Source organism: Rutilus rutilus, assembly GCF_951802725.1.
Source record: "Rutilus rutilus genome assembly, chromosome: 19".
Lineage (NCBI taxonomy): Eukaryota > Metazoa > Chordata > Actinopteri > Cypriniformes > Leuciscidae > Rutilus > Rutilus rutilus.
Genome location: NC_140232.1, coordinates 225,887 through 250,558, shown reverse-complemented (window position 1 = coordinate 250,558; position 24,672 = coordinate 225,887). Strand labels below are relative to the sequence as shown.

At 43.8% G+C, this 24,672-nt stretch overlaps 1 protein-coding gene across 1 annotated transcript in view; it reads left to right on the top strand.

Annotated features, from left to right (window-relative positions):
* Positions 1 to 16,139: 16,139 nt before the first annotated feature.
* Positions 16,140 to 24,672, top strand: part of magi1a (membrane associated guanylate kinase, WW and PDZ domain containing 1a) — a gene marked incomplete at its 5' end in the record, with an annotated part of 50,157 nt that continues 41,624 nt past the window's right edge. The window contains 5 exons of the mRNA XM_084389709.1: positions 16,140 to 16,155; positions 17,410 to 19,083; positions 19,167 to 19,286; positions 22,128 to 22,316; positions 22,571 to 22,793. Coding sequence (XP_084245835.1) covers positions 16,140 to 16,155; positions 17,410 to 19,083; positions 19,167 to 19,286; positions 22,128 to 22,316; positions 22,571 to 22,793 — 2,222 coding nt within the window. The remainder of the gene's footprint in view (positions 16,156 to 17,409; positions 19,084 to 19,166; positions 19,287 to 22,127; positions 22,317 to 22,570; positions 22,794 to 24,672) is intronic.

Here is a 24,672-nt window from a genome sequence, read left to right as displayed (position 1 = left end):
ATATAAACCTTGTGTGTATTTAACAGTATAAGCACAATAAGACTCGAAAGATAACTTAGTCCAGTATCCAGGCGCTGGTAGACAGGCTTTTAGTGCATGTGAGCTTCACAGCACACGTCAGAACAGCGCATCAGCACGCAAATTAAATGTTTAACCGACAAGGCATTAAAGCACATGCAAGTTATGAACTGCAGTGTCCCGTTCCGCTGCGTTAACATTTATGTGAACATACGTCGCGTTGTTTAGTATGTTGGGAGGCGCCAGAACAGATATAGTGCACGATTCTACGATATTTCTTCAAAAGCAGATCGTGGAGACGTTTTAATCGTCCACGATCAAAAATCGTCATATCGCACACCCCTAAAAAACCACTTCAAACTGGATTTTTTTTTTTCTTTTTTTATAAAGTTTATAAAGTTATGTCAGCTGCATGTGCGGAATGCTTGTCACAAGCTGTAAGAGAAGATAAGGCAACTTTTTTTGACTGCAATTCACACCCAGCGCTAATTCAGCAAAAATATTCTCCGAATGCACCACGTGAAACATGGATTCGGTCTTCCGACCTTTAGGATCAGTTGATTTTGATGCGAGGGAGAGAGCAAAGACAGAACTGAAGACGGAGAGTGCCCGCGCGGGGGTAGGGCGCTGTGATCGTTCTCTCCGTCACTCCGTCAGTAGCCTGCTTCACTCACAAAACCCAATTACTGATCAAAAAAGGCTTTGGCGGGACAAAAAATCGTTTTGGCGGCCGCCAAAAATTTTTCAATGTAGGAAAAACCCTGACAGTAGAGAGTTCAGATATAAACACTGATGTCTACAGTAGAGAGATCAGATATAAACACTGATGTCTACAGTAGAGAGATCAGATATAAACACTGACGTCTACAGTAGAGAGATCAGATATAAACACTGACGTCTACAGTAGAGAGATCAGATATAAACACTGACGTCTACAGTAGAGAGTTCAGATATAAACACTGACGTCTACAGTAGAGAGTTCAGATATAAACACTGATGTCTACAGTAGAGAGATCAGATATAAACACTGACGTCTACAGTAGAGAGATCAGATATAAACACTGACGTCTACAGTAGAGAGATCAGATATAAACACTGACGTCTACAGTAGAGAGATCAGATATAAACACTGACGTCTACAGTAGAGAGATCAGATATAAACACTGACGTCTACAGTAGAGAGTTCAGATATAAACACTGATGTCTACAGTAGAGAGTTCAGATATAAACACTGACGTCTACAGTAGAGAGATCAGATATAAACACTGACGTCTACAGTAGAGAGATCAGATATAAACACTGACGTCTACAGTAGAGAGATCAGATATAAACACTGACGTCTACAGTAGAGAGATCAGATATAAACACTGATGTCTACAGTAGAGAGTTCAGATATAAACACTGACGTCTACAGTAGAGAGATCAGATATAAACACTGATGTCTACAGTAGAGAGTTCAGATATAAACACTGACGTCTACAGTAGAGAGTTCAGATATAAACACTGACGTCTACAGTAGAGAGTTCAGATATAAACACTGATGTCTACAGTAGAGAGATCAGATATAAACACTGATGTCTACAGTAGAGAGATCAGATATAAACACTGATATCTACAGTAGAGAGTTCAGATATAAACACTGATGTCTACAGTAGAGAGTTCAGATATAAACACTGATGTCTACAGTAGAGAGATCAGATATAAACACTGACGTCTACAGTAGAGAGATCAGATATAAACACTGACGTCTACAGTAGAGAGTTCAGATATAAACACTGATGTCTACAGTAGAGAGTTCAGATATAAACACTGATGTCTACAGTAGAGAGTTCAGATACAAACACTGATGTCTACAGTAGAGAGTTCAGATACAAACACTGATGTCTACAGTAGAGAGATCAGATATAAACACTGATGTCTACAGTAGAGAGATCAGATATAAACACTGACGTCTACAGTAGAGAGTTCAGATATAAACACTGACGTCTACAGTAGAGAGATCAGATATAAACACTGACGTCTACAGTAGAGAGTTCAGATATAAACACTGACGTCTACAGTAGAGAGTTCAGATATAAACACTGATGTCTACAGTAGAGAGATCAGATATAAACACTGATGTCTACAGTAGAGAGATCAGATATAAACACTGATATCTACAGTAGAGAGTTCAGATATAAACACTGATGTCTACAGTAGAGAGTTCAGATATAAACACTGATGTCTACAGTAGAGAGTTCAGATACAAACACTGATGTCTACAGTAGAGAGATCAGATATAAACACTGACGTCTACAGTAGAGAGTTCAGATATAAACACTGATGTCTACAGTAGAGAGTTCAGATATAAACACTGATGTCTACAGTAGAGAGTTCAGATACAAACACTGATGTCTACAGTAGAGAGTTCAGATACAAACACTGATGTCTACAGTAGAGAGATCAGATATAAACACTGATGTCTACAGTAGAGAGATCAGATATAAACACTGATATCTACAGTAGAGAGTTCAGATATAAACACTGATGTCTACAGTAGAGAGTTCAGATATAAACACTGATGTCTACAGTAGAGAGATCAGATATAAACACTGACGTCTAGAGATCAGATATAAACACTGATGTCTACAGTAGAGAGTTCAGATATAAACACTGATGTCTACAGTAGAGAGATCAGATATAAACACTGACGTCTAGAGATCAGATATAAACACTGATGTCTACAGTAGAGAGTTCAGATATAAACACTGATGTCTACAGTAGAGAGATCAGATATAAACACTGACGTCTAGAGATCAGATATAAACACTGATGTCTACAGTAGAGAGTTCAGATATAAACACTGATGTCTACAGTAGAGAGATCAGATATAAACACTGACGTCTAGAGATCAGATATAAACACTGACGTCTAGAGATCAGATATAAACACTGATGTCTACAGTAGAGAGTTCAGATATAAACACTGATGTCTACAGTAGAGAGTTCAGATATAAACACTGATGTCTACAGTAGAGAGTTCAGATATAAACACTGATGTCTACAGTAGAGAGATCAGATATAAACACTGATGTCTACAGTAGAGAGTTCAGATATAAACACTGATGTCTACAGTAGAGAGTTCAGATATAAACACTGATGTCTACAGTAGAGAGTTCAGATATAAACACTGATGTCTACAGTAGAGAGTTCAGATATAAACACTGATGTCTACAGTAGAGAGTTCAGATATAAACACTGATGTCTACAGTAGAGATCAGAATAGAGCAAATCAGCTTTTGAAAGTAACGACGCTTCAAATAAAGATTGTATTGATTACCTCGTTACACCAGTAGGTGGAGACTACAAGTGACTGGTAAAATATGTGCTTGTCATTGAATCATTAATTCAAGAGATTCACTCAGAAACACTGAAAAAATGTTTGAGTCACTGAATCATTCATTCAACCCGATAAAATAAAAAATAAAAATAATTCGGATGAATTCTGCATCAGTTGTCAGAACCTCTAGTAAATTACATGTTTAGTTGTCTGTTCAGAATCGTGATCTTTAAAAAAAAAAAAGTGATTCTCAATTTCTCCAGAATCGTGCAGCTCTAATTTACAGTGGAGCTCGGCTGTAATAGTGCAGTAGTAGTAGGCTGATAGTAATAGTCTTTCACTTCTCATCATCTGTGTTCATGTTCACATTAAGCCCAATTTATACTTCTGCGTCGAACTCACGCCGTAGCTACGTCGTAGGCTGTGTGTAGCGCGCGCGTGTATACCCTGACGTGCACCTCTCCAAAAATGTAACAACGCGTCAACTCTACGCGGACGACGACGCAGAAGCATAAATGAAAACCAATGCGTTGCCTACAGCGTAGAGGCTCTGGCGTAGGTCCGACGCGGAAGTATAAATCAGCCTTTTACTCCTCTCCTCTCTCTGCGCTGAAACGAAGCTTCTGCTCCACATTCCAGGAAAGAGATCAAAGGAAGACTTTTCTTAATAAATCATCATTTAGTTCTACCATTCTGTCATTAAACAAGCTGTGTATGTTGGAATTATTGATTTGTCCTAAAGTTTTTTGGGACATGCTAGCATGCTAAAATCAAGTAGCCTAAATGTTGTAACAGTGTGTTCTCATTTTGACTGCACTAATGGAGGCATGAATATCTGTGAAAGTGATTAAGAGCATAAAGTCAAACCAGCATTGGGGTAACACATTAACGAACGTGCGAGAGTGTGTGTGAGAGTGTGTGAGTGCGAGACTGCGAGACTGCGTGACTGCGTGTGTGAGAGTGTGAGTGTGAGACTGCATGCGATACTGCGTGTGAGAGTGTGTGTGAGTGTGAGACTGCGTTTGAGAGTGTGTGTGTGAGTGTGGGACTGCATGCGAGACTGCGTGAGTGTGTGTGAATGCGAGACTGCGTGCGAGACTGCGTGTGTGAGTGTGTGTGAGTGTGAGACTGCATGCAATACTGCGTGTGTGTGTTTGCGTGCGAGACTGCGTTTGAGAGTGTGAGTGCGAGACTGCATGCGAGACTGCGTGTGAGAGTGTGTGTGTGAGACTGCATGCGATACTGCGTGTGTGTGTGTGAGTGCGAGACTGCGTGCGAGACTGCGTTTGAGAGTGTGAGACTGCGTTTGAGAGTGTGAGACTGCGTTTGAGAGTGTGAGACTGCGTTTGAGAGTGTGAGTGCGAGACTGCATGCGAGACTGCGTGTGAGAGTGTGTGTGTGAGTGCGAGACTGCGTTTGAGAGTGTGAGACTGCGTTTGAGAGTGTGAGTGCGAGACTGCATGCGAGACTGTGTGTGAGAGTGTGAGACTGCATGCGATACTGCGTGTGTGTGTGAGTGCGAGACTGCGTGCGACACTGCGTGTGAGAGTGTGTGTGTGAGTGCGAGACTGCATTTGAGAGTGTGAGTGTGAGACTGCATGCGATACTGCGTGTGAGAGTGTGTGTGTGAGACTGCATGCGATACTGCGTGTGAGAGTGTGTGTGAGTGTGAGACTGCGTTTGAGAGTGTGTGTGTGAGTGTGGGACCGCATGCGAGACTGCGTGTGAGTGTGTGTGAATGCGAGACTGCGTTTGAGAGTGTGTGTGTGAGTGCGAGACTGCGTTTGAGTGTGAGACTGCGTTTGAGAGTGTGAGTGCGAGACTGCATGCGAGACTGCGTGTGTGTGTGTGTGAGTGCGAGACTGCGTGCGAGACTGCGTTTGAGAGTGTGTGTGTGAGTGCGAGACTGCGTTTGAGAGTGTGAGACTGCGTTTGAGAGTGTGAGTGTGAGACTGCATGCGATACTGCGTGTGTGTGTGTGTGAGTGCGAGACTGCGTGCGAGACTGCGTTTGAGAGTGTGAGACTGCGTTTGAGAGTGTGAGTGCGAGACTGCATGCGAGACTGCGTGTGAGAGTGTGTGTGTGAGTGCGAGACTGCGTTTGAGAGTGTGAGACTGCGTTTGAGAGTGTGAGTGCGAGACTGCGTGTGTGTGTGTGTGTGTGTGAGTGCGAGACTGCGTGCGAGACTGCGTTTGAGAGTGTGTGTGTGAGTGCGAGACTGCGTTTGAGAGTGTGAGACTGCGTTTGAGAGTGTGAGTGCGAGACTGCATGCGAGACTGCGTGTGAGAGTGTGTGTGTGAGTGCGAGACTGCGTTTGAGAGTGTGAGACTGCGTTTGAGAGTGTGAGTGCGAGACTGCATGCGAGACTGTGTGTGAGAGTGTGCGACTGCATGCGATACTGCGTGTGTGTGTGTGTGGGAGTCCGAGACTGCGTGCGACACTGCGTGTGAGAGTGTGTGTGTGAGTGCGAGACTGCATTTGAGAGTGTGAGTGTGAGACTGCATGCGATACTGCGTGTGAGAGTGTGTGTGTGAGACTGCATGCGATACTGCATGTGAGAGTGTGTGTGAGTGTGAGACTGCATTTGAGAGTGTGTGTGTGAGTGTGAGACTGCGTGTGAGTGTGTGTGAATGCGAGACTGCGTGCGAGACTGCGTTTGAGAGTGTGTGTGTGTGAGTGCGAGACTGCGTTTGAGAGTGTGAGACTGCGTTTGAGAGTGTGAGTGCGAGACTGCATGCGAGACTGCGTGTGAGAGTGTGAGACTGCATGCGATACTGCGTGTGTGTGTGTGTGAGTGCGAGACTGCGTGTGAGAATGTGTGTGTGAGTGCGAGACTGCATTTGAGAGTGAGTGTGAGACTGCATGCGATACTGCGTGTGAGTGTGTGTGTGAGTGCGAGACTGCATTTGAGAGTGTGAGTGTGAGACTGCATGCGATACTGCGTGTGAGAGTGTGTGTGAGTGCGAGACTGCATTTGAGAGTGAGTGTGAGACTGCATGCGATACTGCGTGTGAGTGTGTGTGTGAGACTGCATGCGATACTGCGTGTGAGTGTGAGACTGCATGCGATACTGCGTGTGAGAGTGTGTGTGTGAGTGCGAGACTGCGTGTGAGTGTGTGTGTGAGTGCGAGACTGCGTTTGAGAGTGTGTGTGTGAGTGTGAGACTGCATGCGAGACTGCGTGTGAGTGTGTGTGAATGCGAGACTGCGTGTGAGTGTGTGAGTGCGAGACTGCGTGCGAGACTGCGTGCGAGAGTGTGTGTGTGAGTGTGAGACAGCGTGTGAGAGTGTGTGTGAGACTGCATGCGAGACTGCGTGTGAGTGTGTGTGAATGCGAGACTGCGTGTGAGTGTGTGTGAGTGCGAGACTGCATGCGAGACTGCGTTTGAGAGTGTGTGTGTGAGTGTGAGACTGCATGCGAGACTGCGTTTGAGAGTGTGTGTGTGAGTGTGAGACTGCATGCGATACTGCGTGTGAGTGTGTGTGAGTGTGAGACTGCATGCGAGACTGCGTGTGAGTGTGTGTGTGTGAGTGTGAGACTGCATGCGAGACTGCGTGTGAGTGCGAGACTGCGTGTGAGAGTGCATGCGAGACTGCGTGTGAGAGTGTGTGTGTGTGAGTGTGAGACTGCATGTGAGACTGCGTGTGTGAGTGTGTGTGTGAGTGCGAGACTGCGTGTGTGTGTGAGTGTGAGACTGCACGCGAGACTGCGTGTGAGAGTGTGTGTGAGTGAGACTGCGTGTGAGTGTGTGTGTGAGTGCGAGACCGTGTGAGAGTATGTGTGTGAGTGTGAGACTGCATGCGAGACTGCGTGTGTGAGTGTGAGACTGCGTTTGAGTGTGTGTGTGAGTGCGAGACTGCGTGCGAGAGTGTGTGTGAGTGTGAGACTGCGTGTGAGAATGTGTGTGTGTGAGTGTGAGACTGCATGCGAGACTGCATGCGAGACTGCGTGTGAGAGTGTGTGTGAGTGGGAGACTGCGTGTGAGAGTGTGTGTGAGTGTGAGACTGCATGCGAGACTGCGTGTGAGTGTGTGTGTGAGTGCGAGACTGCGTGTGAGAGTGTGTGTGAGTGTGAGACTGCATGCGAGACTGCGTGTGAGTGTGTGTGTGAGTGCGAGACTGCGTGTGAGAGTGTGTGTCTGAGTGTGAGACTGCATGCGAGACTGCGTGTGAGAGTGTGTGTGTGAGTGCGAGACTGCGTGTGAGAGTGTGTGTGTGAGTGTGAGACTGCATGCGAGACTGCGTGTGTGAGTGTGTGTGTGTGAGTGTGAGACTGCGTGTGAGTGTGTGTGAATGCGAGATTGCGTGTGAGAGTGTGTGTGAGACTGCATGCGATACTGCGTGTGAGAGTGTGTGTGTGAGTGTGAGACTGCATGCGATACTGCGTGTGAGTGTGTGTGTGTGAGTGCGAGACTGCGTGTGAGAGTGTGTGTGTGAGTGTGAGACTGCATGCGAGACTGCGTGTGTGAGTGTGTGTGTGTGAGTGTGAGACTGCGTGTGAGTGTGTGTGAATGCGAGATTGCGTGTGAGAGTGTGTGTGAGACTGCATGCGATACTGCGTGTGAGAGTGTGTGTGAGTGTGAGACTGCATGCGATACTGCGTGTGAGTGTGTGTGTGTGAGTGCGAGACTGCGTGTGAGAGTGTGTGTGTGAGTGTGAGACTGCATGCGAGACTGCGTGTGAGAGTGTGTGTGTGTGAGTGTGAGACTGCATGCGAGACTGCGTGTGTGAGTGTGAGACTGCATGCGAGACTGCGTGTGAGTGTGTGTGTGTGAGACTGCATGCGAGACTGCGTGTGTGTGTGTGTGTGTGTGTGTGTGTGTGTGTGAGACTGCATGCGATACTGAGTGTGTGAGTGTGAGATTGCATGCGAGACTGCATGTAAGAGTGTGTGTGTGAGACTGCATGCGAGACTGCGTGTGAGAGTGTGTGTGTGTGTGTGAGACTGCATGCGATACTGAGTGTGTGTGTGTGAGTGTGAGATTGCATGCGAGACTGCATGTAAGAGTGTGTGTGTGAGTGCGAGACTGCATGTAAGAGTGTGTGTGTGAGCGCGAGACTGCGTGTGAGAGTGTGTGTGTGAGTGTGAGACTGCATGCGATACTGCGTGAGAGTGTGTGTGAGATTGCGTGTTTGTGTGTGTGTGCGTGTGTGTGTGTGTGCGTGCGTGTGTGTGTGTGTGTGCGAGACTGTGTGTGAGTGTGTGTGTGTGTGTGTGTGTGTGTGCGTGCGTGCGTGTGTGTGTGTGTGTGTGTGTGTGTGTGTGTGCGTGCGTGTGTGTGTGTGTGCGTGCGTGCGTGCGTGTGTGTGTGTGTGTGTGCGAGACTGTGTGTGAGTGTGTGTGAGATTATTTTGAACATCACCGAAAATGATCATTGTTTCAGAGGCGAAGCAAATGTTGCAAACTGTTTTGATGAAAGATTATGAAGACAAACTTGATTTTCTGTGAATGAAGGACAGGATGATAGTGTTGACAGAGCAGTGGTAGAAATGTCAAACTGATCTGTAAATTATTGGAAAGAAAAATATACATTTCTACATGGTTATGAAATAAAAAGAACATTTAGGAGTTGAATTTCCTAGAAAAATAACCATATTGTAGTAAAGACTCTCTGATTCTGGTCATCGCCTCTTCCAGCTGACGTTTGGATCATGTGATCTGACTCTCTCTCGTCCTCATCACCTCTTCCTCTCTACTTCCTCTTATTTAAATCTGTGTGTGAAATACTGTAAATAATTAATGGACACTGTTCTGCTCTCTTCCTTCCAGCTGGAATTCTTTCATTTCTCACTCATTCCCACAATCCCATTAAAGCGTCTCGGCTGCCAGTGTGTGTCTGTTATGAAGAACCTCTTCATTGTTCGTGTTTGTTTTATCTGTGTCCAATCATGGAGAGATTTCCTCAATAAACCCACACAATTCAGGGCTTGATTCAATTTCGAAGTACTTTATTGGCATGATTGTTTTACACAGAGCCCGTCAGCGTCACATATGAGACGCAATAATCTGTGCCACAGTTTCGTAATCTGCACTCCATTACACAGATGTGTGAACTGTACTTGTCTCCGGTCTCATCAAACAAACAGAGCAAAAACATCCAAGAGCAACGTCTAGAAACCAAACAGGTCAAGTTGTACTCATTTTTTTCTTTTTTTCCCATTTATTTATTTTGAAAAAGGGACAGTGTGCATTAATCAACATTCGTGAATGTAAATGTTCCCATATTTGCCCGAAAGCTAGTTTTCATTAGTCCCTTTGCCAGATGTCATTAGGCCTAAAACTAGAAAAATAAGAAAAGAAACGAGAGAGAAAAACAATGACAACAATAATAGAACCTTGTAAACAACTCTGCAGAATATAATTAAACATATTATACAAAAAGACAATATAGGCTATATAGCCAGACATATAAAAAGCGAGAAAAAAGACAAGGTATTGTTATGGGTTAAATAATATTAATAATAATAAGGAAGTTAATAATAGAGGCAGCAACATTAATGTTCACATTGTTGATTATGAAGAAGCCGTTTCTTAAAATGATACTGAAATGAGTTAAACGATGCACTCTCTGATTGATTGTGGTACAGAGTTCCACTGATGCATGAAAAACATCTTGACCAAAGGAAGGTTTCCTGCGAGAATCATTCAGTCCAGTCTCGCACCTCTAGATACTCTGTTTTCAATAGATTTAAGATGAATAAAATCAGCCAGAGGAGTTCATAATCTTAGGAAGTAGGAACTAAACAAACACGTTTAACCCTCTGGGGTCGGCGGTCGCGATTTCGTTGACTAGTTTTGGATAGATTATAAAGTTTTTATTGTAAAATAGACTACTGCCACATCAAATGAGCTTTTGTTCATCAATTTCTGCTCATATGTTAAATATATAGTATGGGATGTTTTGTCAAAAATAAAGTAGGTATGTTGAATTATGTTATTATAGTGTTTGTTCCAATGTATATTCAAACTAATTAGGGCTGCACGATTAATCGCAATAAAATCGTACACGATTTGGCAAAGGCTGCGATTATTTTGTGCGCAGCTTGTCAGTGGAGTGCAGCTGATTGGTAGTAAATACTGCCCCATTTGAACGCCAGAGGGCGCTCTCACGCAAACACGATAAATATGCCCCGCCGCAGAAGTACAATAATGCGCATCATTCCAGGAAATCCCTGTCGCTGTAGCTGAATAAACATAAGACTGAAACGCTTTGATTAAACATGACTTATAAATACACGACTGCCTTATTCTTTGTAAGAAAGCACATCATCTCACAGAAGGAGGAGCTCAGCTGTCGTTATGAAGTGAGTTTGGAGTAAATGCATGTTATTAAATGTTGTCTGTTGTTGGACGAGGTTCATAAATGCTTCTCGTGTTTTGGAAAGATGTTTGACGCGTGTTTTTTTTTCTTCAAATGCACGTTATAAGTGACTCAAACTCACAGTGCTTTCAGATAGAGCAGCGTTTACTGAGCCGATCATCACTGACACACTGCGCATAAAAAATAATCGCAGCCTTTGCGATTTTAAAATCGCAATAAGCCATCTCGATTTAAGTGCGATTACATGTAAACTGCGATTAATCGTGCAGCCCTAAAACTAATGAATCCTTAACTTTGAAATACGTATGATAAAATGTATGCTTTATACAAAGAAAGATTACACTTGAAATTTAGTTAAAATTGTAATTGTTGTGGATTTACATCTGACAACTTTTTAATAAAATAGCACAAAAAAAAAAACATTTACAAGGTAGATGTAAACAAAGTCTTAATAGGTCAGTATTAGCCTTCTCATTAAATTATGTATTATTGTGTTTTATTAGTGACAAATTTGGGGAGAGGATAAATATTCCAAAACTTTCAGAAAATACACTATGATAATTAGGCCTACCTGCACAATTACTAGAAATATTTACCTTGGATATTATACAATTTGCATGCATGCAACATTTGTGGAAAAATGATGTATATATATATATATATATATATATATATATATATATATATATATATATATATATATATATTACATTTTTTTAAATTGTCCTTATATTCTTTCTATTATGCGGCTTATTATGCGGGTCATTATGCAGGCCATTGTCTTCTCAGGTGTGAATCACAGCATTATTCATGATCATTCACGCCCACACACATATTGCCTTTCCAAACAAAAAGTGTCTTACAAAGTTTAAATCAATGTATTGTTTTATGTGAATGATTAGGCAGGATGATTTTCACATCATTTTGAAGAAAAAACTCTAGGCGACGACATCCATTAGTCAGAAGTCTTGTGGACACACATTTAGTATGTGTTTTGTGGCCTTATTTCAGAAACTTTCATTTTTTGTTTTTTCAATAAGCATGCATAAACATTATTTTCTCAAAAATACAAACTTGTACATGTTGCTCACATATTATGGTAGCCCTGTTTGTGCTAAATAGAGTGTAATTACACCTTTGCCATTAATATGTTTATAAGCAACTGAAAAAAGCACAAATGTCAGGGCATGTCAGAACATCTCAAGGACCCCAAAAACACCTCAGACCCCAGAGGGTTAAACTTAAGGTTTTCCCAGCTAAGCAAGTTATACTTATTTAAAATTTGATAATGGTGAAAACGAAATTGTTGTTTTTTATCTAAAACTTTTATTGCTTGTAAAATAATTCCAATGATTTTAGAACTGTCACGGCCATCTCGTTCCCGACCGTAACATAAAGAGGATTGCACATACAGACGAACAGTGACATCACAGTCGGATGTTATACTGCCACCATCAGGTAGAGAATAAAAAGACAGGGTCGTAACAACTTTGAAATGTGTATTAAAAATATGTTTTTGGCACTCAGAGAGCTGTGTTGTATGCAGTTGTTTTGATAGCGGGAAACAAGATACATTTCTAGTTTCAGTATTATTTATTCTTCAGACTTTCCTCTTTAAACACAACAAGTATCAGCTGTATAAAAAATTACTCACATATGTTTTTTGACCATTGAAAATGAGTGAAATTGACTAATTTAGTGCCGCATTAAAATCCCCATATCTATGAGATTGAACCATCGAGGGCCTTTAAAATGAAGATACCAAAAGAAAAGTTTGTTAAGAACCAGAATCTAAAAGGACATTAAGATATATTTAATACTACTTGAGTTTTTTTAACTGTCACCATTGGCATTTAATGAGACACAGATTGCTGAAGTCAACAGATCTAACTAATAGACCTACAAATCTCTGTGTAAAAATAAAATGATGATGCTGCCATCTTTACAACGTCGTTTTTACAGCCGCTGTATTCTGGCTCCAAATCTCAGGTGAAAATTGTCATTTGATCCTCCTCGACAAAATAGTGGATTACTATTTTATACTTAATATACTTTAATGGAAAATATACTTTAATGACATTCATCACTATTTATCTATTTATCTATTTATTTATTTCACCAGAAAAAAAAGATCACAATCAGATCTTTATCTCTGAACCTCTGGTTGAGTTGAGTTAGGGTTAAAGTTGGTCAGTATATTCATGAGATCACTGATCTGTAACCTTAAACACCGTTCTGACTGGATCTCTACGTTACTCTCGAGTAACAAACATTAGTTATAACATTAATAATCTCTCTCCAATTCTGTTTTCTCAGGTCATATTCTCACTGTTGTTTTATGGAACCCATTCAATCTGATAATGATGATGATGATGAAGAAGATGAAAGTAGTGCATTGTAATTTCCAGCAGTAAAAGAGGTGTAAGCATGCGTGTCCCGAGTCTGCTGTCTGAAAGCTGATGGTGTGACTGTGGTGAATCACAGGATTGGTGAACACACACCGTCATCATGGGCTGTGGAGCAGCAGATGTTCACACACACAATGATCCGCAGTGACAGCCGGCAGACGACAGGTTTCACGTATCAGGACGAGCTTCAGCCTGTTGTTCACGTTAACACAGAGATGATGACATTAGATCTCAACTCTCAAGATCTTTTTGGCTCTGTTTCTTTGATATTTTCTTCAGTGTTGTTGTATGTTGAGTATGTTGAGATACGGGAGTCTGTAGAACAAACAAATCAGCTGATTGCAAGATGCATTTTATACAACAACACCTCAACAGTATTCATATTTGATATCTTTATTATGACACAGATCAGATGGTAAAGTCACTGCACAGCAAGGTGATTCAGGGTTCACACTCACTCTGACCAGTGAATCTCCATGATCTTTCCATGAGTTACAACATCATTTTTATGACCAAATGTTTAATCATTCATCCTAACAACGGCACTGAAATCACAACATTTTGCGAAAAACAAAACCGCACCATTGTTTGACAGCAACAAACATTCAACTGAACAATGATTTTTAAAGGTGTCCTTTTATGAAGTCTTGATTTAGTGTTTGGTGTGTACTAGAATTAGTTTTCATGCTTGATTGTTCAAAAAACACATTATGTTTCACATATTTTAAATGATTACAGCTCCTCTCTCCCCAGTCTGTCCCGAACGCATCGTTTTCGATGAAGCCCCTCCTTCTGAAATACGAAATCTGCTGTGATTGGTCAGTTGGCCCAGTGTGTTGTGACTGGCACCACGTGTCCCGCCCCTTCATAACCGCGAGCTCTACTCAGATGTAAATGATGGCTTCGATTTTAAACCATTTCGAGCCGATTCAGACCCTGACAATGTTAACCAACAAGAGGATTGTGCTAAACGGATTTCATGTACGGACTTTGCAAGCACAGATTTTACTGGAGTGGTGTGTGTTTTTTTGTTGTTGTTGTTGGAATTTTCTTATAGATACAGGGTTATCCACCATTTAATCATTTGTCAGAAAACTATGGTAATTCAAACGTAATCAATCACAAAAACGTGGATATTTCCCCTAAAGGGGCGATGAACAGTCTTACAAAAGCTCCAGTAAACACTACATCAACACTGTAATGTTGGTTAGCAGGCTAAGCGGAGGCGAAGCTTTGCCCTTCGCTTACATCATAGCAACTACATAAAGCTTATAATTGGAACTGTTAATAGAAAACACAACTACAAATAAGACATACTTACATGATCCATAAACAACAGATCCAGGTGAAATGGGAATGGCGCCGTCTTTCAGGATAAGCTTTTGTGCGTATAGTCTGCATTGTGCTCTCTTCTGGAAGCTGTTCTCCGTAAAATGTGCATAGACAAACGCTGAGTTTATAATGTTCAGGAACAGTGTTAAAAATTAATTTTTACCTCTCTAATTTCGTCAGCCATTTTCTGGGGTGTAAAAAACAACAACAACACTCTTCCTCTTCTCTAGCCCAACATGGCCACACCCCCTGTGTTGCGTGTTCCTGGGGGCGGGTTTATGTAAATTTGAGGGTTAGGGTTGGTGATGTCGTCAACCCGTGAAGAAGCTCATTGTAGTCTCTACCAGCCGTTTGTTGTAGTCCTTAAAAAATGATTTCTGTAAAAGGAAATATCTCCCTTTGCTTTGAACTTTGAGCGCTGTAACTTTGCAGATGTTGTTTATGCTCAAACAGCAACATTACACACTAACTAAAGTTAGAAGAGTCAAATCATAATCAACCAGCCCTTTAATATAATATGTACACAAACGCATTGAAGAGTTCAAGGGATTATCAACACTTGAGTCAAAGCATGTAAGACTGAGACTGTTGTGTACATTTCTGTGTAGAATTCAGTCGAGTTTCCAGACGCTTCAGTTCGTTTTACACTTAAACGTCATTGTTTGCGCTGCGGTTTATCAGGAAAAAGTATATAGTGTGATTTTAACACTAAAAATTTATTTTAATATAACCTACACACCGTCCTCCAGTCTGTTGGAAAATTCAAGATATGGGGACAAAGAATGTTTCTGTATGAGTTCTTATTTTTTATATATATATAATTTTATATATATATATATATATATATATATATATATATATATATATATATATATATATATATATATATAAATTATATAATTTTTGTAGTTGTAAGCAATATGACAAGGGCAAGAGTGCTGTTTTTCTGAATATCAGCACGATTGCAAATGTGATTTTATTTAACAGTTCAATAAACAAAAAGTTAATATTGATGTTTTCGCTCTATTCGCCAATGAAAAGGTTCTAAGTGAAGCAGAAGGGTTGTGCTTCTCCGATCAACACACGCCGGTGTTTCGTTCAGTGTCTGAATGAATCCGTGTGTTTGAATGATTCGGGGAAATCAATGATTCACTGAGATATTCATAAAAACTTGTTCCTGAATGAATCGGCTGAATGATTCAGTGACTCATTCACTAGTGTCTGCCACCTACTGGCTGGATTAGTTTCCCAGTTTAAAGTAGGCATATTATTTCATTTTTTCTGACATTTCATATTTCTTTGTTCAGAGTTTTACATTTAAAACATTAATCTCATAACATTATTGTAATTGCAGCGTAAATGCATGAACATCACATCTAAACAGCACTTCTGCAGTGAGAGAGGGGTTTTGTTCACTGATTTCATTTGATTGGTAACAATAACCAGTTATTAATTAATTCTCTGTGTATAAGCGAGTAATAACACTAATAATATCACTGCATTAATTAGACATATTTTGATTTCACTTGTATTTCACTTGTATTTTTTGTTTTGCTTCATGTTACTAACTGAACTGCGACTAATATCCTGCTGGCTTTGACTGTAGTGTTCTGCGTTTGTCCAGCAGAGGGAAGCACACGCTGCTCTCGATCAAGATGTATGAAATATGCCAGTGATTATTAATTTGAACTGTAGATGTAAAGCATGAATGACAGCTGTTGTGTGCGAGTTAGGATGTCGGGATGCAGCCGGAGACCAGTACCTGATTCGGAAAGGCCGGGGAAAAGAATAACGTGTTCTACGGCGGCCCTGAAGGGACACAGGCTTAGGCTTTCTGTGTGTGTGTGTGTGTGTGTGCACATTCTTATGATATCACCCTGTTCTCGCCCTGAACCACATGATTGGTTGAAGCTAGAACGTGCTGTGATTTTTCAGCACAATGTGGCTGCTCTCTGATTGGCTGGAGTAGGTGGTGGGAGGAGTCCAGACATTTGTCTATCTGCGTGCTTGTCTATTTAACATATTTCTGTTTCTGATTCTGTATTCGTGAGACACTTCTAACCCCAGTATGACTTCAGCTCTCCTGGCGTGACGCAGAAGGGTTAAAGGTGCAGTGATAAATCAGTGGACTGTTTCTATCATGATTATTTTTTGTCCGCTTATAATCTACAAGGCTTTACAAGCATGTGTTTGACGATTGATGATCCTCAATAAAGCATCAGTAGTCAGTCTCAGCTGGAAGGATGTGTAGTGTAATATCCAGCACAAGACCGTACTGAAACACACTCTGTGAAGTGCATGAAAGCCGCAGTGGAGGTTCGGTGTTGTTGGTCACTTAAACATGTCTGTCCACATCCATTAAGTCTTCTCTTTCTATTGTCATGATGCAGCAGATTGAAGACTTCAGATGAAGTGAATCATAATGTATTTGAATGTGATGTAACTCTATCAGTGGGGTTTATTACTGCCAGAACAACACAAGAGTGTGAGTGTATTCAGCCGTGATGACGTCTGTGTGTGTGTGTGTGTGTGTGTGTGTGTGTGTGTGTGTGTGTGTGTGTGTGTGTGTGCAGGGCGAATCTAGCCTTAGACGGAGACATTGTTTGTCCTTTCAATAATTGTGCTTGATATCTAATAGGTTTATGTATCAATAAACAATGGTGCTTTTACGTTTTCATATGTCATGAAGTATTTAACCACACACAAAATAACATGTTGGATTTACACACAGCTGTGGGATTTACCCCAAATATATTAGAATAGAACGGAAGAGAACATGACAGCGTTTATTGTGTTTCGTCTGACGCTCTGAGACACACTCATTAATGATGGAGAGCGAAAGAGCCTGAACTTAGTTTTATTACTGATATTTTGCAGCAGGAAGTGATGATTTTGTTCTCTTGATCACGTGAGATGGAAACGCTGCTTTATTCACAAGTGTTTTATGCCATATTCCGATTTTGCGATATTCCATAGTGATCCAGGCTTCCATCAGTGTATGATTGTTGTGAGACTCTGAGTTCTCCACTGAGTTCTCCACTGAGTTCTCCACTGAGTTCTCCACTGAGTTCTTCTCTGAGTTGTCCACTGAGTTGTCCACTGAGTTGTCCACTGAGTTCTCCACTGAGTTCTCCACTGAGTTCCTCACTGAGTTCTCCACTGAGTTCTCCACTGAGTTCTTCTCTGAGTTGTCCACTGAGTTCTTCTCTGAGTTCTCCACTGAGTTCTCCACTGAGTTCTCCACTGAGTTGTCCACTGAGTTCTCCACTGAGTTCTTCTCTGAGTTCTCCACTGAGTTCTCCACTGAGTTCTTCTCTGAGTTCTCCACTGAGTTCTCCACTGAGTTCTTCTCTGAGTTCTCCACTGAGTTCTCCACTGAGTTGTCCACTGAGTTCTCCACTGAGTTCTTCTCTGAGTTCTCCACTGAGTTCTCCACTGAGTTCTCCACTGAGTTCTCCACTGAGTTCTCCACTGAGTTGTCCACTGAGTTCTCCACTGAGTTCTTCTCTGAGTTGTCCACTGAGTTCTCCACTGAGTTCTCCACTGAGTTGTCCACTGAGTTCTCCACTGAGTTCTCCACTGAGTTCTCCACTGAGTTCTCCACTGAGTTCTCCACTGAGTTCTTCTCTGAGTTCTCCACTGAGTTCTCCACTGAGTTCTTCTCTGAGTTCTCCACTGAGTTCTCCACTGAGTTGTCCACTGAGTTCTCCACTGAGTTCTTCTCTGAGTTCTCCACTGAGTTCTCCACTGAGTTCTCCACTGAGTTCTCCACTGAGTTCTCCACTGAGTTGTCCACTGAGTTCTCCACTGAGTTCTTCTCTGAGTTGTCCACTGAGTTCTCCACTGAGTTCTCCACTGAGTTGTCCACTGAGTTCTCCACTGAGTTCTCCACTGAGTTCTCCACTGAGTTCTCCACTGAGTTCTCCACTGAGTTCTTCTCTGAGTTCTCCACTGAGTTCTCCACTGAGTTCTCCACTGAGTTCTCCACTGAGTTCTCCACTGAGTTCTCCACTGAGTTGTCCACTGAGTTCTTCTCTGAGTTCTCCACTGAGTTCTCCACTGAGTTCTCCACTGAGTTCTCCACTGAGTTCTCCACTGAGTTCTCCACTGAGTTCTCCACTGAGTTCTTCTCTGAGTTGTCCACTGAGTTCTCCACTGAGTTCTTCTCTGAGTTGTCCACTGAGTTCTTCTCTGAGTTGTCCACTGAGTTCTTCTCTGAGTTCTCCACTGAGTTCTCCACTGAGTTCTCCACTGAGTTCTCCACTGAGTTCTTCTCTGAGTTGTCCACTGAGTTCTTCTCTGAGTTCTCCACTGAGTTCTCCACTGAGTTCTCCACTGAGTTCTCCACTGAGTTGTCCACTGAGTTGTCCACTGAGTTCTCCACTGAGTTCTCCACTGAGTTCTCCACTGAGTTCTTCTCTGAGTTGTCCACTGAGTTCTTCTCTGAGTTCTCCACTGAGTTCTCCACTGAGTTCTCCACTGAGTTCTTCTCTGAGTTGTCCACAGAGTTGTCCACAGAGTTGTCCACAGAGTTGTCCACTGAGTTGTCCACAGAGTTGTCCACCGAGTTGTCCACCGAGTTGTCCACCGAGTTGTCCACCGAGTTGTCCACCGAGTTGTCCACCGAGTTGTCCACAGAGTTGTCCACAGAGTTGTCCACTGAGTTGTCCACCGAGTTGTCCACGAGTTGTCCACCGAGTTCTCCCGAGTTCTCCAGAGTTCTGGAGTCAGTGATTTGACTGGAGTTCTTGTGTTTGTTGCTCCTGCAGGTACGACCCGTCGCCCTCGAGGCCGTGAGCTTCATGGTGTGGATTACAACTTCCTGTCAGTGGAGGATTTCCTGGAGCTGCACCAGCGTGGAGGACTGCTAGAGATCGGGACATATGATGGTGTGTGAGTGCTTCAGCTGTGTGTGAGTGTGAGTGAGTGTGAGTGAGTGAGTGTGAGTGAGTGTGTTTGAGTGTGTGAGAGTGTGTGAGTGTGTGAGTGTGTTTGAGTGAGAGTGACAGTGAGAGTTTGAGTGAGAGTGAGTGACAGTATGAGTGTGAGTGAGTGTGAGTGAGTGTGTTTGAGTGTGTGAGAGTGTGTGAGTGTGTGAGTGTGTTTGAGTGAGAGTGACAGTGAGAGTGTAAGTGTGAGTGTGTTTGAGTGAGAGTGAGTGACAGTGTGAGTGTGTGTGTGAGTGTGTTTGAGTGTGTTAGAGTGTGTGAGTGTGTGAGTGTGTGAGTGTGTTTGAGTGAGAGTGAGTGACAGTGTGAGTGTGTTTGAGTGAGAGTGAGTGACAGTGTGAGTGTGAGTGTGAGTGAGTGTGAGTGTGAGTGAGTGTGTTTGAGTGTGTGAGAGTGTGTGGGTGTGTGAGTGTGTTTGAGTGAGAGTGTAAGTGTGAGTGTGTTTGAGTGAGAGTGAGTGACAGTGTGAGTGTGAGTGAGTGTGTTTGAGTGTGTGAGTGTGTTTGAGTGAGAGTGACAGTGAGAGTGTAAGTGTGAGTGTGTTTGAGTGAGAGTGAGAGTGTAAGTGTGAGTGTGTTTGAGTGAGAGTGAGTGACAGTGTGTGTGAGTGAGTGTGTGTGAGTGTGTTTGAGTGAGAGTGACAGTGAGAGTGTAAGTGTGAGTGTGTTTGAGTGAGTGACAGTGTGAGTGTGAGTGAGCGTGTTTGAGTGTGTGAGTGTGTTTGAGTGAGAGTGACAGTGACAGTGAGAGTGTAAGTGTGAGTGTGTTTGAGTGAGAGTGAGAGTGTAAGTGTGAGTGTGTTTGAGTGAGAGTGAGTGACAGTGTGAGTGTGAGTGAGTGTGTGTGAGTGTGTTTGAGTGAGAGTGACAGTGAGAGTGTAAGTGTGAGTGTGTTTGAGTGAGTGACAGTGTGAGTGTGAGTGAGTGTGTTTGAGTGTGTTTGAGTGTGTGAGAGTGTGTGAGTGTGTTTGAGTGAGAGTGAGAGTGTAAGTGTGAGTGTGTTTGAGTGAGAGTGAGTGACAGTGTGAGTGTGTGTGTGAGTGTGAGTGAGTGTGTTTGAGTGTGTTTGAGTGAGAGTGACAGTGAGAGTGTAAGTGTGAGTGTGTTTGAGTGAGAGTGAGTGAGTGTGAGTGTGTTTGAGTGAGAGTGAGTGACAGTGTGAGTGTGTGAGAGTGTGTGAGTGTGTTTGAGTGACAGTGACAGTGAGAGTGTAAGTGTGAGTGTTTGAGTGAGAGTGAGTGACAGTGTGAGTGTGTGAGTGAGTGTGTTTGAATGTGTTTGAGTGTGAGAGTGTGTGAGTGTGTTTGAGTGAGAGTGACAGTGAGAGTGTAAGTGTGAGTGTGTTTGAGTGAGAGTGAGTGACAGTGTGAGTGTGTGTGTGTGAGTGTGTGAGTGTGTTTGAGTGAGAGTGTAAGTGTGAGTGTGTTTGAGTGAGAGTGAGTGACAGTGTGAGTGTGTGAGTGTGTTTGAGTGAGAGTGAGTGAGAGTGACAGTGAGAGTGTGAGTGTGTTTGAGTGAGAGTGAGTGACAGTGTGAGTGTGTGAGAGTGTGTGAGTGTGTTTGAGTGAGAGTGACAGTGAGAGTGTGAGTGTGTTTGAGTGAGAGTGAGTGACAGTGTGAGTGTGTGAGAGTGTAAGTGTGAGTGTGTTTGAATGAGAGTGAGTGACAGTGTGAGTGTGTGAGAGTGTGTGAGTGTGTTTGAGTGAGAGTGACAGTGAGAGTGTAAGTGTGAGTGTGTTTGAGTGAGAGTGAGTGACAGTGAGAGTGTGTGAGTGTGTTTGAGTGAGAGTGACAGTGAGAGTGTAAGTGTGAGTGTGTTTGAGTGAGAGTGAGTGACAGTGTGAGTGTGTGAGAGTGTAAGTGTGAGTGTGTTTGAGTGAGAGTGAGTGACAGTGTGAGTGTGTGAGAGTGTGTGAGTGTGTTTGAGTGAGAGTGACAGTGAGAGTGTAAGTGTGAGTGTGTTTGAGTGAGAGTGAGTGACAGTGTGAGTGTGTGAGAGTGTGTGAGTCTGTTTGAGTGAGAGTGACAGTGAGAGTGTAAGTGTGAGTGTGTTTGAGTGAGAGTGAGTGACAGTGTGAGTGTGTGAGAGTGTGTGAGTGTGTTTGAGTGAGAGTGACAGTGAGAGTGTAAGTGTGAGTGTGTTTGAGTGAGAATGAGTGACAGTGTGAGTGTGTGTGAGAGTGACAGTGAGAGTGTAAGTGTGAGTGTGTTTGAGTGAGAATGAGTGACAGTGTGAGTGTGTGTGTGAGTGTGTTTGAGTGAGAGTGACAGTGAGAGTGTAAGTGTGAGTGTGTTTGAGTGAGAATGAGTGACAGTGTGAGTGTGAGTGTGAGTGTGAGTGTGAGTGTGAGTGTGGAGCTGCTAGAGATCGGCATGTATGATGGTGTGTCAGTGGGTTCATGCTGTTATGATGAGGGTATCAGAGGGTAATGCCAGGGCACATCATACAGAATAATTCTTATGTTCATATTCCAGGGTAATAACAGCACATGCCCAAATATGGTATTACCCTGCAACTATAAGCAATATGGAATGCATCGAAACAGTGTGGAGACAAACATACAGGAATATCTGTGTACAGAAAAACTAAAATAATCCCTTAGCGTCAGTTTTAGAGGAAAAACCACATGCTCTGCTGTGTTTCTGGATTGGGCTGAGAGTGAGTATGTGTGTGTGTGTGTGTGTGTGTGTGTGTGTGTTTTACAAATGTCTCTAACACACACTGCAGTGCTTTCTGTCCCTCTTTCTTTTCAAGCATGCTAATGGGTTTCTGGTTGTCTAGGTAACTATTATGGGACACCCAAGCCGCCAAACCAGCCTCTCAGTAGGACAGTGATTACCCACGATGCTCTGCGAGACCGTTTCATTGGTTCCCAGAAGTCCTGCGATCGCATGCAGCATGAAGGAGTAGAGCAGACAGAACTGCAGGAGGATGCAGACAGCAGCGCAGACATGAACAACACATTTACAGGTGTGTGTGTGTGTGTGTGTGTGTGTGTGTGTGTGTGTGTGAGGGTTTGTGTGTGTGTGTGTGTGTGTGTGTGTGTGTGAGTGAGTGTGTGTGTGTGTGTGTGTGTGTGTGTGAGGGTTTGTGTGAGTGTGTGTGTGTGAGTGTGAATGAGAGTGTGTGTGTGAATGTGTGTGTGTGTTTGTTTGTGACTGTTCTCTTGTATAGAAGCATAAATAGTGTTCTGTCTCTCCCACCGCCTCCTGTATGTTACCCAGAGTTCTTAGCTCGTAGTCTGTTCCCCTCCCCCCTGCTGTGCACAGGAGACTCCAGCCGGCCGGACGCTCACGGCCCGGTCAGAGAAAACAGAGAAAACGCCCCCACATATGAGCTGAACAACACGCCACACCCCCCACTCCCTCCGGACCTGGACCCGCTCGGGCCGCTGCCGGACAACTGGGAGACGGCCTTCACGGAGAACGGAGAGATGTACTTCATCGAGTATGAATAACACACACACACACACACTCACACACACTTACACACACACACACACACACATGCTGCTGCCTGCTGAAGACAACAGCTAAACCAGTTATCAGTTATGGTGTGGGGTTGATTGGTGGAGGGGGGGTTATGGTGTGGGGTTGTTTGGTGGAGGGGGGGGTGATGGTGTGGGGTTGTTTGGTGGAGGGGGGGTTATGGTGTGGGGTTGTTTGGTGGAGGGGGGGGTTGATGGTGTGGGGTTGTTTGGTGGAGGGGGGGTTATGGTGTGGGGTTGTTTGGTGGAGGGGGGGGTTGATGGTGTGGGGTTGTTTGGTGGAGGGGGGGTTGATGGTGTGGGGTTGTTTGGTGGAGGGGGGGTTATGGTGTGGGGTTGTTTGGTGGAGGAGGAGTTATGGTGTGGGGTTGTTTGGTGGAGGGGGGGTTATGGTGTGGGGTTGTTTGGTGGAGGGGGGGGGTTGATGGTGTGGGGTTGTTTGGTGGAGGGGGGGTGATGGTGTGGGGTTGTTTGGTGGAGGGGGGGGTTGATGGTGTGGGGTTGTTTGGTGGAGGGGGGGGTTGATGGTGTGGGGTTGTTTGGTGGAGGGGGGGGTTGATGGTGTGGGGTTGTTTGGTGGAGGAGGGGTTATGGTGTGGGGTTGTTTGGTGGAGGGGGGGTTGATGGTGTGGGGTTGTTTGGTGGAGGGGGGGTTATGGTGTGGGGTTGTTTGGTGGAGGAGGGGTTATGGTGTGGGGTTGTTTGGTGGAGGGGGGGGTTGATGGTGTGGGGTTGTTTGGTGGAGGGGTGGGTTGATGGTGTGGGGTTGTTTGGTGGAGGGGGGGTTATGGTGTGGGGTTGTTTGGTGGAGGGGGGGGTTGATGGTGTGGGGTTGTTTGGTGGAGGGGGGGGTGATGGTGTGGGGTTGTTTGGTGGAGGGGGGGGTTGATGGTGTTGGGTTGTTTGGTGGAGGGGGGGGGGTTGATGGTGTGGGGTTGTTTGGTGGAGGGGGGGGGTTGATGGTGTGGGGTTGTTTGGTGGAGGGGGGGGTTGATGGTGTGGGGTTGTTTGGTGGAGGGGGGGGTTGATGGTGTGGGGTTGTTTGGTGGAGGGGGGGTTATGGTGTGGGGTTGTTTGGTGGAGGGGGGGGGGGGGGTTGATGGTGTAGGGTTGTTTGGTGGAGGGGGGGTTGATGGTGTAGGGTTGTTTGGTGGAGGGGGGGTGATGGCTCTGCGTTCGCTCAGTGTGGAGTAGGTTGGTAGTCAGTTGGAGCGGTCGTGATTCAGTGTGTTTTCGGTGCTTATTGTATTTCAATGAATCATCGTCGTTGTAAATGATTGTGAATTATGGCCTGTCAGGACACCGAGTCCACAGGTTTCCGAATAAGATAAAGGACGGTGCGATCTTCCGGGCCTGTAATGAACTGCGTTTTGTCTAGGGTAAGAGACGGGACTTCACTTCTGCTTCTGCTTTGAATAACGCGGTAGTGTGTAGCGTTCACTATAGACCGGATGATTATATGTGCACACTGTCCCGGCTCCTTCATCGGGTCGCCCGGTCCGCCGTCAGCATGTGGTTCGGCCGCCGGCGGGAAACATGACGCTCACGGATCCGTCAGAGATCACTTATTGTACATCTGTTTTACAAAATATGCCTTGTCTTAATTTAATTCATTAACATATCCTACATAAACTTGTAATGTAATGCATTTATGTGTTTGTTATTAGTCTGCAGCCGACACTTATTATTATTATTATTATTATTATTATAAATATAACATAAGTTTTTATACAGTAAGACAGTTGTGATTGTGATCATTTATTTTATTCATCGTCACCAAATGGGTCAATTCAAAGCCTTTATAAAGTCCCTCTTCCTCTGGAAACTGTCTCCTAATGG